At 45.7% G+C, this 13,582-nt stretch overlaps 2 protein-coding genes across 5 annotated transcripts; one reads left to right on the forward strand and one right to left on the reverse strand.

The window, feature by feature from the left end:
• Positions 1 to 69: 69 nt before the first annotated feature.
• Positions 70 to 3,948, forward strand: mycbp (MYC binding protein). 4 transcript variants are annotated; one of them, XM_085149334.1, is made up of 5 exons: positions 70 to 410; positions 1,006 to 1,078; positions 1,185 to 1,233; positions 2,217 to 2,346; positions 2,432 to 3,948. In XM_085149334.1, the coding sequence occupies exons 1-5, from the start codon at positions 408 to 410 to the stop codon at positions 2,474 to 2,476; spliced, it is 300 nt and encodes a 99-aa protein (XP_085005460.1). In that variant the 5' UTR covers positions 70 to 407; the 3' UTR covers positions 2,477 to 3,948. The 4 variants fall into 4 exon arrangements, with proteins under 4 accessions (XP_085005460.1, XP_085005461.1, XP_085005459.1 ...); XM_085149335.1 differs by having other exon boundaries at positions 1,191 to 1,233; XM_085149333.1 differs by lacking the exon at positions 70 to 410 and adding an exon at positions 426 to 764 and having other exon boundaries at positions 1,191 to 1,233.
• Positions 3,288 to 12,987, reverse strand: LOC146492831 (gap junction alpha-9 protein-like). The gene is made up of 2 exons (XM_085149314.1): positions 12,426 to 12,987; positions 3,288 to 6,375 (listed from the first exon to the last, which is right to left on the reverse strand). The coding sequence occupies exon 2, from the start codon at positions 6,356 to 6,358 to the stop codon at positions 4,853 to 4,855; it is 1,506 nt and encodes a 501-aa protein (XP_085005440.1). The 5' UTR covers positions 6,359 to 6,375; positions 12,426 to 12,987; the 3' UTR covers positions 3,288 to 4,852.
• Positions 12,988 to 13,582: the final 595 nt, after the last annotated feature.

Raw genomic sequence — 13,582 nt, forward strand, 5'->3', positions numbered from 1 at the left:
TTGCGCTAGTAGTAGCGTGCTTCCGTGATGGCTTGCGTTCACCTTTCCGTGTTGCCAGATAGGGGTGGCAGCAGCGAGGCCAAGCCATTTAAATATAGAAACTAGATTACACACAAAAAAGCAGAGAAGTTGCACGTATTTACTTGTTAATTTAATTTGACTTTTTCTTCCTGAGGGTGACAATATCTCTCAAGAGTACCGTGAATATGCCAGTGTAGAAACCCGGGAAAAAAGACTTCGACAATGAATCATGACATTTTTACGATACCTTCGGTATCAGAGCAATCCATTACTCGATTTTAAAGCACTCAGTAGTACATGGCAAACAGGAGCTCCTAACACAAACTTCGGCTTGCTTTATTTCCCAATTATAGCGGGTTGTTGCCTAACTGACGAAAAATCATAATATGGTAGGTAGGTTCTGCATGCCCGTGACGCAAATCTGGCAACACAGCTTCGTCGTCTCGTTTCGATGTCTGAGGCGTTTCAGTAGTTTACTCGTAAACGGAACGACTTGCGTTTCTTTATTGTTTAAATGTATCTTATTTTGACAGCTACTCTGTAGTCTTTCTTCTCCTTTTACAAGCTGATTATTTATCGGAAGAACTTCATTTCCGCGTGATTTGATGTGTTGTTATGGCAACAGAGTCACCTCCTGCGTAGCATTCAAACAGCTGCAGCTAGTCCAGAGTTATTTTCCGTTTCGCACATTGTAGACGACCCGGAGTTACACGGCTATTATCGAAGTCATGGCTCAATATAGAGTAAGTATTTTTGGCCTTACTTTCTGTAGCTGTTATGTTTTACGTGGTACATTTAAAGTTTGTAAAACTAGCTAGCTAGCGTCATAACAACGTGACCCCTGCTCATCAACACGGTGGAAGGCAGTGAAGGCACCATGGGCTGAAAACACTTGTTTGTGCAAGGAGTTTTTATAGCGCTCTTTATGTCGGTGTATGAATGGGCTCCTAACTTGTGTGTCATCCAACTATTTGTCTTTTTCAGGCCTCTGAGTCGAAGCGGGAGCAATTTAGAAGGTACCTCGAAAAATCTGGAGTCCTCGACACCTTAACAAGCGGTAAATGGACCCCCTGTTCAGCCTGGTGACGTTAACGATAATGCATTGTGTGAAACAGTCTTTTAATTTGTTTTTACTGATATCCGTGCACCCCTTTTTCTTGCAGTTTTAGTTGCTCTTTATGAGGAGCCTGAGAAACCTAACAATGCACTGGAGTATCCTTTTCTAATTTTTGCAGCCTTACTACAACCTCAGGTGGTAACAATTAGTTCCTGATGTGGCTCTATCTTCGAAGCAAAAAAGATATGTCACACTTGTATGTTTCAGATCTAATGTGTTTTAATATTGGAAAAGGCAGGTTTTAAATTATTTTATTTAAGGGGAAAGTTATCCAGAATTACCAGGCCTTATGTGGAAAGTGATTCCCCCTAAACCTAATAACTGGTTTTGCCACCAGAAAGAACTGCAACTCTTTGGTATAACCAGTAACAAGTCTTTCACATCACTATGGAGGAATTTTGGCTCGCTCTTCTTTGCAAAACTGTTTTACTTCAGCCACACTTGAGGGTTTATTAGCTTGAATAGCCAGTTTAAGTCCAAACTTTGACTAGATAAAGCCTTAAAAAACTTTCATTATTTGAGTCATTAAGTGGACATTCAGGTTATTTTTGTCCAATATTTGTTTGATCATGTGGAATATTTAAATGCAGCAAATATGTAAAAATAAGATCTGGAAGTTGGCAAATACTTTTTCACTAAATTTCACTCAATATAAACAGGTTTAGAGCTTAAACCACTGCATTTAAAATAAAATATTTTATTTTTTTTTTATTTATGGTATTATCAGTCTCTCTTCTCTTCTCAAGCCAGTTTCTTGTTATGGCAGCAGATTTAAAATCTAAGGTTGTGGGGTTTTTTTTGTTTTTGTGAAATCTGTTCATCGGGTTTGATTGATTCTGTGTTCGTCACATGTTTAAATACTGCAGGATACTTGCAGTGGGTGAGTCTGTCACAGGCCAACAGTTCTTAAGCTAAGGAGTCATACTCCTGCACCAGTCTCTCCAACCTACAAACTGGATCATCATTCTCCTGAATTAACATGCAGAACAGAGTTGGACCTTGTTCTGCTCTAATAAAATTAGATAGTTTTGATGACTTAAAATTTCCATGCACTCGTTAATCTTAACCATGGCAACAGTTTCATAAAGCTTCATCTCGGGGCAGCTGGTCCAGAGCCAGCAGACACGGAGGCTCTTCGTACGGAGCTGGCTGACCTACAACAGAAGTGCAGCGAGCTCATGGAGGAGAACAAAGAGCTGAGGAGCAGGGTGAGCGTTTACAGATAATCACATGTCTATATTTGGTCTGGATTCCTTGACCTTTAACCTTCCCGTTTTCCTTCTCCTCTTCCAGCTGATGCAGTATGAACCATCGCCTGATGGGGAAGCAGCAGAATAGAGGTTTTCTTTGCTTTTGTGGAGGGATAAAAAGAAAAATGTTACTATAGTCTTGTAGAGTATGTAAATGTTTATTAAACAATGGATGTACAGTGAATGCGAAATCACTGTTATTTTTTTGTTGTATAACCAGAAGCTTTCTAAATTAAAAATGACATTTCAGCATCAGCCTTTCTCTGTCCTGAAGGTCTTTGATTTTGCTCACACATGAAGAAAAAAAAACTTTACATTTTTTGTTTTTAACAACATTTTGGATTGATGTTAACTACTCATGAAGTAAAATTAATTAAAATTATTGGGGCATGCTGTTCACAAGCTTGATGGAAATTCTTCATTTGTTATTAAAGCTTCATCATGGATAAATTCAGACTGACTGAAGTGTGTCTGGCTACAAAGGATCCTGCAGGAAGTAGTTACCAGAACATGTGTGCACTCTGGTTATTTCTTAGGTACACATACTTTCTAATAACCGGCCCAAAGTGTGGCAAGAAAATCACACTTTGATCTACACCACCACTCCCAGTCTGAACCATGACTTGAGGCATGTTGGATCCATCCTTTTCTGTTTTTCTACACCAAATTCTAACCCTACCATCCAAATGGCATTGTAGTCATTTTTACTTATCAGACCAGGCAAATTTTTTCCCCGTATTCAGTTGTCTGATTTTGGTGAGTAAGTGTGAACTGTACCTTCAGTTTCCTACTCTACGTGGACAGGAGTGGTGCGCGATGTAGTCTTCTGCTGCTGTAGCACATTTGCTTCAAGGTTTGGTGCGTTCAGAGATGCTCTTTGAAATAACAAATCATTACAACAATTACTGTTGTCCTTTAATCTCACGGAAGTCTGGCTACTCCCAGTCAACATATTACCCAGAGAACAGCTGCTTATTGGGTATTTTCTGTTTTTCAGACCATTCTTTGTAAATCCTACAGATTTACTCACTTGTTGGCAGGAATTTGCTCACTTGTGTGGCAACAGTCATGGAAACATCATTGTGGCTTATATGTATGTTACTTTCTAACCACTGTCATGTTTTGCTGCAAATGAAAATTACCGCTGGAAAAGTCTTGAAGATATTTCATGTCAAAAGTAACGAAGAAAACAGATGAGTCAAGTTGACTCCTTTGTTGCATAAAAATGATTGAAATCATATTTATGATGCAGAGGTGCAAAATCAGTCTCCACCAGCCAGTGAGCCCGTTCAGTCTCACCCCTGACAAGTTAAAAGGCAAACTAAAATCCCCCCTTATCAAAAGAAAAGAAAGAAATCTATAAAAGGCATTATGTTAATGAGGTAAATGATCCTAGTCAGTACTGTTATTTAAGTCGAGGTCAAAAGAGAGAAAACAACACTTGCTATGAACTCTCAGACAGTATAAAACATAGGCGCAGGTTCGAGGTCTGAAAAGTGAAGCCAATGCAGAAACGTTTTAAACCTGCATTCTTACTAATGTCCACCAGGGGGTGATTCCTGTGATTCCAAAAACAACCTGGGTCTCAAAGAAGTCAATGGGGAAGCAGCCCTCTGCCCTGAGCTCTGCAAACACTTTCTCAAATAGTTTATGGGTTAAGTCACTCCGTTTGGGTCATATTATTAAAACATTAAGTCAAAAAACAGGAAGTAAATGAATAAATGGATATTCTAAGGAAGAAGGATTATCCAGGAAATGCTCATTGGTTTACCACTTGACAGCTTGTTAGCCACTGAGGATGCTACAGTTCCCTGCCCATCTTTTTATACTGTCTGTGAATTACCTGCAAGCCTTTATTTTAATTGTAAATATGAAAAAATGAAAGGTTAATAAAGCATTTGAGCAGATGTGTTTAGCGCACAGTGCACCACACAAACATAAAAGTCGATATTTTCTTAAGTTGGTTTCTGAGACAAGGACCCATTCTTATCTGTGATAGCTAACAGAATTCATGGAGTTTAGCAATAACTCAGTGCTAGGTGCATGTTTCAGTTAAACAGTTCAGCGTGTGTGACCCTTCAGCCTTCATTTGACCATTAAAACATTTCAGAATAACTTATCATCACTTATCATCAAACATCATGAGGCCCCACTCAGTCATGTCAGTTGCTAACATAGCTTTATAGCTTGATTGTTTGAGGGTTGAAGTTCATTCTGAAAGCCTGAAACTGACCTGGAAATCTGAGAAAACAAGACTGTGCATCCTAGCATGAATCCCTCTAAAAGGAAGAGTAGATGTTAGACTGCTTGTTTGTCACATGCTCTTTCTAAGACTGGAGAATGTCTCTGAAAAAATGGCACGCGAATAATCTCTGCACGCTTTTTGTGATTGTCTCTTAAAGAAGTCTAAACTGTGTAAAAGGTGCAGTAATACAGTGTTTTAATGGCTTCTTCTAAGCAGTTCTCATATCTGTAAATCAGTCGGGGCTCGTCTGCTGCTGGCGCTGCTGGCAGCTGACACTCGCCGGTTTGGTGGGGAGGCGGCGGGACTATTGCTCTCCCGGCTGTGTCGAGATATAGAGCTCAGCTCCCCCGCAGAGTCCGGGCTCTGGGGTCTGCTCTGTCTCTTAATGTCTGACTTGGAGAGGATCCTTGCTCTGGGGCCGCCGCCGCTTCGTAGCTTCATGCTGTTGTTCCCGTTGTAGGAGTCTCCACTGTCTGAGCCATTTCCCTCCACGACTGTGGAGCAGTTCCACGGTGGGGTGATCCTTCGTGTCTTCCTCGTGAAGCCTGACAGTGCTGTGCTGGAGGAGGCATCTGAAACAGGCAGTGTGGGGTACTCAGATCTTGCACGCTCCAGGTCCTCGTGATGTGGTGGGGATTGATCTTCTCGTTGCTCCTGTTTGTCTGAAGGAGGGGACCGCGTCTCACTGCTGGTATTGTTGGAGTTGTTGTTGTGCTCCGTGGGACTCGTGACTCCTTCCTTGCCCTCCTTTTGACTGTCCGGCTTTCCACCAGGGTCCCCTTGAATTGGGACGAAGGCGGAGGAGGCGTTGAGGAGAGGGTAGTTGGGTCCGTTGCCCTGTTTCTCCAGCAGTAACGTGTACCCGCTTGGTGCTGTGGGGATCGTAGTCTTGCGTCCCACAGTCGTTCCCATGCAAACCTGATGCATCATTGAGTCCTTTTTCGACTTGCTGACATAGTAATCGTCCAGGTCATCCTTCAGGTGTGGGTAGTAGTCCAGAATGCCTTTCTTAATCCTCTTGAAGCCCAGGTGCATGATCTCCAGCAGACTGAGGAAGAGAGAGATGCAGGCGATAGCTTGCATGAACATCATGAAAACAGTTTTCTCTGTTGGTCTCGAGACGAAGCAGTCCACCACGTTAGGACACGGCTCCCTCTCGCACTTGTAAATGGTGCTCAGGCGGTTTCCATACAGGATGTATTGAACCGTCATAAAGCTGACCTCCACCACTGAGCGCGTAACAATGTGGGCCACGTAGGTGCACAGCAGAGAGCCCCTCAGTGGTGCTTTGTTGAGCTTCCCCTGCTCCAGCTGCCTCATCTCCTTTTCAATCCTCTTCTTCACCTCCGTCAGCTCTGCATCCACCGCCTCCAGCTCCCGCCGGAGAGCCACTTTCTTGCAGTGGCGTTCCTTCTCCAGAGCGCGCAGCTGGTAGATGGCATGACCCATGTACACCAGGGAAGGCGAGGACACAAATATCACCTGGAGCACCCAGTAGCGGATGAGGGAAATAGGGAAGGCCTGGTCATAGCATACATTCCGGCACCCCGGCTGCTCGGTGTTGCAGATGAAATCGGACTGCTCGTCATTCCAAACGTCTTCTGCGGCGACGCCCAGGACCAGCATTCGGAATATGAACAGGATGGTCAGCCAGATCTTGCCAACCATGGTGGAGTGGATATGCACCTCCTCCAAGATCCCACCAAGGAAGTTCCAGTCTCCCATTTTCTACTTTAGCAGCTCTGTAACAAAAAAAGAGAGAGAAACTCATTTATATACTAGGAGTTCAGTGTTTCTTCTAACCACTTGCACTGTGCACCTGTGATCTCACCTTCTCTCTGTCAGAATGAGAACCTTTCAACCCCTAAAGGACATTCAAAGCTCTTCTTTGGATCTTGGCTGCCTTTTTTATGTACTCAATAAACATGATCCCACACTGCTTCAGTAATGTTGATGTCAAAGCTCTGGGGAGGCCAATCTATGACTCATAGAGTTCCACTGTGTGTTTTTCTATCTAGGGATGCTTTTACTGCATTGGCAGTGAAACAAAAAACGAAGCCAATCAGATTAATCCCAGATGGTGTTGCATGATAGATCAAAATGTGAAGGTACTTTTCAGCAGATCCTTAACAACACCAGCTGAAATTAAGCCCCACGCATTGACAGCCCCCACAGTGTTTTACAGATGCCAGTAGACCTTCACTGTTGTAGCTCTCTCTGACAAAGACAAACTTTGAAAGCTCTTCAGAAAGTCTGGAGAATTACTGCTCAAGACCACTTTAAAATAATTACAATAAATCTGGCTCCTTGTCATTTAAGGTGGGTTGTAAGCCACAGTTAAAACGAGACACACACCACATATGGGGCGGCTGCAGCTTAGGAGGTAGATGGAGGTCTGTCAATAGAAAATTGTACTTAGTAGTCAGTATAATCTTTTTGTGATATGTAAGTTTGCATATTATAGAATACTGCATGATGACCCTTTTATTACTGTTGTTGGAATCAAGACTTGCTTTATAAATTCTTTCTCACAGTGATAATAGCTGAGCAAGCTGTTATCATTTCACTCCTGCCAGGAAGAGGGGAGCTGGAAGCTCTTATCTTCAAGAAGAGGGGCAACGTCCTTCAGAATAACACACACACACACACATACACCTGAACCACTTTTATCTTCACTCCCTACATACTAACATTCCTCTGTTAATGAATAGACGTATTCACTGTTGTATTACTTTTATATATAAATAAAGGCAAGTGCAGGAACAAAGCGCACATTACAGGGCCCCCACTCTGGTGTGAGCGTTCTGTGATCATGCCCTTGCAAGTAAAAACTGCAGCGTCTGTGTGTTTCTACCTTTAGATTCTTAGCTGAAGAAGTGTCTTTAGAATAAATCTCTTGACAAGGTCAAATATCCTTCGGCAAGATACTGAACCCCAAGTAAATATCAGAGTCTGTATGTGTGCGAACATGCTTGGATTAATAGCTGAATGAATGAATGAGTGAAGGGCATGTTGTATAAAGCTCCGGTACTCAGGTACAGTAGGAAAGCGCTGTATAAGAACCAATGGTAAATGGATGGATTCTTATATAGTGCTTTTCTACTCTCCGGAGTACTCAAAGCACTCTATACAACATGCCCCATTCACCCATTCTCACAAGGACTCCCTCTAAACCGAGTGCTTTATAACTACATTCACACACATTCACACTCTGACGGATGCATCGGAGAGCAATTTGGGGTTAGTATCTTGCCCAAGGATACTTGACATGCAGATTGGAGGAGCCAGGGACTACTACTAACTAATTGAACCACTAACCTTCCGATCAGTAGGTGACCTGCTTTACCTCCTGAGCTACAGCTAATCCATTAACAAGTTTGAAGATTGCCCTCACATGCATTAGGATGCAGCTTTACAATCCTGAAAAGTACAAGTCCATGTAGCCCATTGGAAACAGAAGCTGATGTTTGCTTTTCACGTGTGGTGAAATCACAGATGCACGTGTGCCAGTGGTCAGAACAGGATTTTCATAGAACAAAAGGAGAAAACTGTGAAGGGGAACGCGGGTGTATTTAAAGGTTTTGCATGTTTTTATGGATAGAGACGAAGACTACTGACTAAGACTATCTTTAAAATGGTTTATTCCATCCATCCATCCATCTTCATCCGCTTTATCCGGGGCCGGGTCGCGGGGGCAGCAGCCTAAGCAAAGAGGCCCAGACCTCCCTCTCCCCAGCCACCTCCTCCAGCTCATCCGGGGGAACACCAAGGCGTTCCCAGGCCAGCCGAGAGATATAATCTCTCCAGCGTGTCCTGGGTCTGCCCCGGGGCCTCCTCCCGGTGGGACATGCCTGGAACACCTCACCCAGGAGGCGCCCAGGGGGCATCCTAGTCAGATGCCCAAACCACCTCAGCTGGCTCCTTTCGACGTGGAGCAGCAGCGGCTCTACTCTGAGCCCCTCCCGGATGGCCGAACTTCTCACCCTATCTCTAAGGGAGATGCCAGCCACCCTTCGGAGGAAGCTCATTTCCGCCGCTTGTATCCGCGATCTCGTCCTTTCGGTCACTACCCACAGCTCGTGGCCATAGGTGAGGGTAGGGACGTAGATCGACCGGTAAATTGAGAGCTTCGCTTTTACACTCAGCTCCCTCTTCACCACGACGGACCGGTGCAGCGTCTGCATTACTGCAGCTGCAGCCCCAATCCGTCTGTCGATCTCCGGCTCCCTTCTCCCATCACTCGCGAACAAGACCCCGAGATACTTAAACTCCTCCACTTGGGGCAAGACCTCATCCCCGGCCCGGAGTGGGCACTCCACCCTTTTCCGGCTGAGAACCATGGCCTCAGATTTGGAGGTGCTGATCCTCATTCCCGCTGCTTCACACTCGGCTGCGAACCGCTCCAGTGCGAGCTGGAGGCCCTCACCCGATGAAGCCAACAGAACCACATCATCCGCAAAAATCAGAGATGAGATCCTGAGGCCACCAAAGCGAAAGCCCTCCGCCACTTGGCTGCGCCTAGAAATCCTGTCCATAAAAATTATGAACAGAACCGGTGACAAAGGGCAGCCCTGGCGGAGCCCATCACCCACCGGGAACGAGTCCGACTTATTGCCGGCAATGCGAACCAAGCTCTTGCAACGGTTGTATAGGGATCGAATGGCCCGTAGCAATGGGCCAGACACCCCATACTCCCGCAACACCTCCCACAGGACACCCCGAGGGACACGGTCGAATGCCTTCTCCAAGTCCACAAAACACATGTAGACTGGTTGGGCAAACTCCCATGCACCCTCAAGTATCCTCGAGAGGATGAAGAGCTGGTCCAGTGTTCCGCGACCAGGACGAAAACCGCATTGTTCCTCCTGCATCAGAGGTTCGACTAGCGGACGAACTCTCCTTTCCAGCACCCTGGCATAGACTTTCCCGGGGAGGCAGAGGAGTGTGATCCCCCTGTAGTTGGAACACACCCTCCGGTCCCCCTTCTTAAAGATGGGGACCACCACCCCGGTCTGCCAATCCACGGGTACTGCCCCTGATCTCCACGCAACATTGCAGAGGCGTGTCAACCAGGACAGCCCTACAACGTCCAGAGCCTTCAGGAACTCGGGGCGGACCTCATCAACACCAGGGGCTCTGCCACCAAGGAGTTGTTTAACTGCCTCAGTGACCTCGCCCCCGGAAATTGGCGAGTCATTCCCCTCATCCCCAGACTCTGCTTCCTCCTCGGAAGACGCGTCAGTGGGATTAAGGAGGTCCTCGAAGTATTCCTTCCACCGCCTGACAATTTTCTCAGTCGACGTCAGCAGCGCTCCGCCAGCACTATACACAGTGCAGGTAGAGCACCGCTTTCCCCTCCTGAGACGCCTGACGGTTTGCCAGAACATCTTCGAGGCAGTCCGAAAGTCTTTTTCCATGGCCTCTCCGAACTCCTCCCACACCCGAGTTTTTGCTTCAGCCACTGCCCGAGCCGCATTCCGCTTGGCCTGTCGATACCTGTCGGCTGCCTCCGGAGTCCCACAGGCTAACCAAGCCCGATAGGACTCCTTCTTCAGCCTGGTGGCTCCCTTCACCTCTGGTGTCCACCATTTGGTTCGGGGATTACCACCACGGCAGGCACCAACCACCTTGCGGCCGCAGCTCAATGCAGCAGCTTCGGCAATGGAGGCGCTGAACATGGTCCATTCGGACTCAATGTCCCCCGCCTCCCTCGGAATGCTGTTGAAGCTCTGCCGGAGGTGTGCGTTGAAGATCTCGCAGACTGGGGCCTCTGCTAGTCGTTCCCAGCACACCCTCACTACGCGTTTAGGTGCACCAGGTCTGTCCAGCGTCCTCCCCCGCCACCTGATCCAACTCACCACCAGGTGGTGATCAGTTGACAGCTCAGCCCCTCTCTTTACCCGAGTGTCCAGAACATATGGTCGCAGGTCTGGTGATACGATTACAAAATCGATCATCGACCTACGGCCTAGAGCGTCCTGGTGCCACGTGCACTTTTGGACACTCTTATGTTCGAACAAGGTGTTCGTTATGGCCAAACTGTGATTAGCACAGAAGTCCAATAACAAAGCACCGCTCGGGTTCAGATCAGGGAGGCCGTTCCTCCCAATCACGCCCCTCCAGGTCTCGCTGTCGTTACCCACGTGAGCATTGAAGTCTCCCAGCAGGACAACAGAGTCTCCAGGTGGAGCACCTTCCAGCACCCCCCCCCCCCCCAGGGACTCTAAGAAGGCTGGGTACTCTGAACTGCCACTCGGCGCATAAGCGCAGATGACAGTCAGGACCCGTTCCCCGACCCTAAGGCGCAGGGAACAAACCCTCTCGTCCACCGGGAAAAACCCCAACGTACCGGCAGCAAGCCGAGGGGATATTAAAATACCCACCCCAGCCCGCCGCCTCTCACCAGGGGCAACTCCAGACTGAGACAGAGTCCAGCCCCTCTCCAGGAGACTGGTTCCAGAGCCCAAGCCGTGCGTAGAGGTGAGCCCGACTATATCTAGCCGGTACCTCTCAACCTCACGCACTAACTCAGGCTCCTTCCCCACCAGAGAGGTGACATTCCATGTCCCTATTGCCAGTCTTGGCAGCCGGGGGTCAGTCCGCCAGGGCCTCCGCTCCTGGCCGCCACCCGGCACACAATGCACCCGACCCCTATGGCGCCTCCTGCGGGTGGTGGGCCTGCGGGAGGATGGGCCCATGTCTCCTCTTCGGGCTGTGCCCGGCCGGGCCCCATGGACTAAGGCCCGGCCACCAGACGCTCGCCCTCGGGCACCCTCCCCGGGCCTGGCTCCAGGGCGGGGCCCCGGTAACCCTATCCCGGGCAGGGTAAACTGTTCCCTCGGTGTTTTTTTCATAAGGGTCTTTTGAATCGCTCTTTGTCTGGTCTCTCACCCAGGACCAATTTGCCATGGGAGACCCTACCAGGGGGCAAAAGCCCCCAGACAACATAGCCCCTGGGATCCCTGGGACACACAAACCCCTTCACCACGATAAGGTTGCGATTCACGGAGGAGAAAAATGGTTTATTGATATTTTGCACTGTGCAAAATATCAATAATTTATTTTTTTTATTCAAAAAAATAAAATGGTTTATTGATATTTTATATTATATCAAGGGAACAGAACAGCACAGTGTAATTTAGAAGGAATAAAATTCATTCACATCAGTTAGATGCTTATTTCAGTGCGAACCTGAACATTTGTCTGCTGCTTTTCATTTTGAGCATGAAAATAAGTCACTTTCTTTAAGGTTAGAAAAATTTCACTTATCATCTTTTTAATGTGTGATGTATTTACATTTTTTTGTGTAGTTGTTAATTAGCGAACAAGTTTAAAAAAAAAAAAAAAAGGATGCAAAGAAGCATATACCAGGTAATATCTGAGAATAACCTAATCCCAGAGGAAGCTTCAATTGCTTATTTTTTTAAAATATTAAAAATTTACACAGCAAAGTTAGTTTTCAAAATGAGCTGAAACATAAGAAAAATGGCTTTAAAATTCTTCTTACATGCTGATACAGCAGTAATTATTTTATAGTCTGATTTAAGAAAAAATACAACACTGTTAGGTTACATTTCACTGCTGATGCTTTTAAATGTAATCATCATTCCTTCAGAATAAAAGCCCCAGCTTACTGAGTTACAACTAAACCACAGCCCAGCAGACACCATTTGAGACAGGACTCTATTCACCACTATTTTGTGTCATCATTATAAAAACTTCCAGATAAATGAGTAAAACCAGACACAACCGATCATTTTAAATACAAATCAATAACTTAGCATTAACTCACCTTTTATCTTCCATATGAAAATGTAACCATAAAGGCCTTTTTGATGTAACGCTGCCGATTTCTGACCTATGAAAGCATTTTTTCTTTATTTTTCATCTCTTATCAAAGGTAAAATCTTCCCACTGGTAGACATTTAACTCCCTGCTGTTGGTCACAAACTGGGCAAAAACAAATGAGGCGAGCTGGCACTAACTCTTCTCGACTTATAGGGTGTGAAACACCATCAATCAATTCCGTGGCAATGGTCTGCTGCCATTTACCTCGCAGCAGTATGAATGGACGACCTGCCAGTTCCTGCGAGTCATCAGGGGTGAAATGTGCTCCAAAATATTTGGTTGTCTGTCGCCTATTTCTGGTTGAACCCAGAGGAGCCTGGACTGGTTTGAGCCTCTAAATTTAGATGAAAGCAGCACAGAACTGGGTGCACTGGGCTGGGCCTTGGAGGGAATATAGGTTCTGAGACGGTGCTCTCATTTTCTAAACAGTAGGATATTTTTGGATCTTACCCGAGGACAAAACAAACAAACAAACAAACAAACAAATTGAAGACTCCCAAAACTAGAGATATTAATTTTACAGAACCTCAATTCTACTTTATTCCAACAACAGATGTCACAATAGACAATAGAGAGCTTTACTACATGAGCCTCTATGTTTGTTTTTTCAGGCTAATTGTTTTAATGAATATTTGTTTGACTATTTACCAGAATATGTTTTTAAAATTGCACAAATTAATGAGGAATTCAAAGAAAAGTCCTATTTTTTTTCTTAATGCACCTTCAAAGATGCATATCTATTCATTTTGTTTTCCTCCATGAAGGAACTTTGTAATTTGCAGAGTTTTTCTTGCATAATGGATTTCATCTGCTCCCTTTATGGGACCCCACAGTCCCTGCCTCCCTCTCACCCTATCCCTGGTATCGTCCTCTGTCACTCCAACCCTCCTCCACTACACTCATGAATCTTCTCTTCCTCACAACACAAGGTCTTGCTGCCATCTGGTAAGTCTTGCTTCTACTGACTGCTCATACCTCCAACTCTCCAGGTTCTCTAACAGACTCCTGCCTGACCTCATCTGTCAACCTGCCAATCATAAATTGTCTATTGTGCTTATCTATCAATTAACCAGAAAAAAAAAGATTTATTTGATTTATGTA

This window comes from Neolamprologus multifasciatus, chromosome 22 (assembly GCF_963576455.1).
Source record: "Neolamprologus multifasciatus chromosome 22, fNeoMul1.2, whole genome shotgun sequence".
NCBI classification, from domain to species: Eukaryota; Metazoa; Chordata; class Actinopteri; order Cichliformes; family Cichlidae; genus Neolamprologus; species Neolamprologus multifasciatus.

What these genes read in the sequence shown, in the direction of transcription:
- LOC146492831 (XM_085149314.1), bottom strand. Translation starts at nt 6,358, where the DNA reads ATGGGAGACTGGAACTTCCTTGGTGGGATCTTGGAGGAGGTGCATATC.
- mycbp (XM_085149332.1), top strand. An exon ending in CCTCGACACCTTAACAAGCG is followed by an intron (nt 1,079 to 1,184) that starts GTAAATGGACCC and finishes TTTTTCTTGCAG; the next exon opens with TTTTAGTTGCTCTTTATGAG. An exon ending in ACAAAGAGCTGAGGAGCAGG is followed by an intron (nt 2,347 to 2,431) that starts GTGAGCGTTTAC and finishes CTCCTCTTCCAG; the next exon opens with CTGATGCAGTATGAACCATC.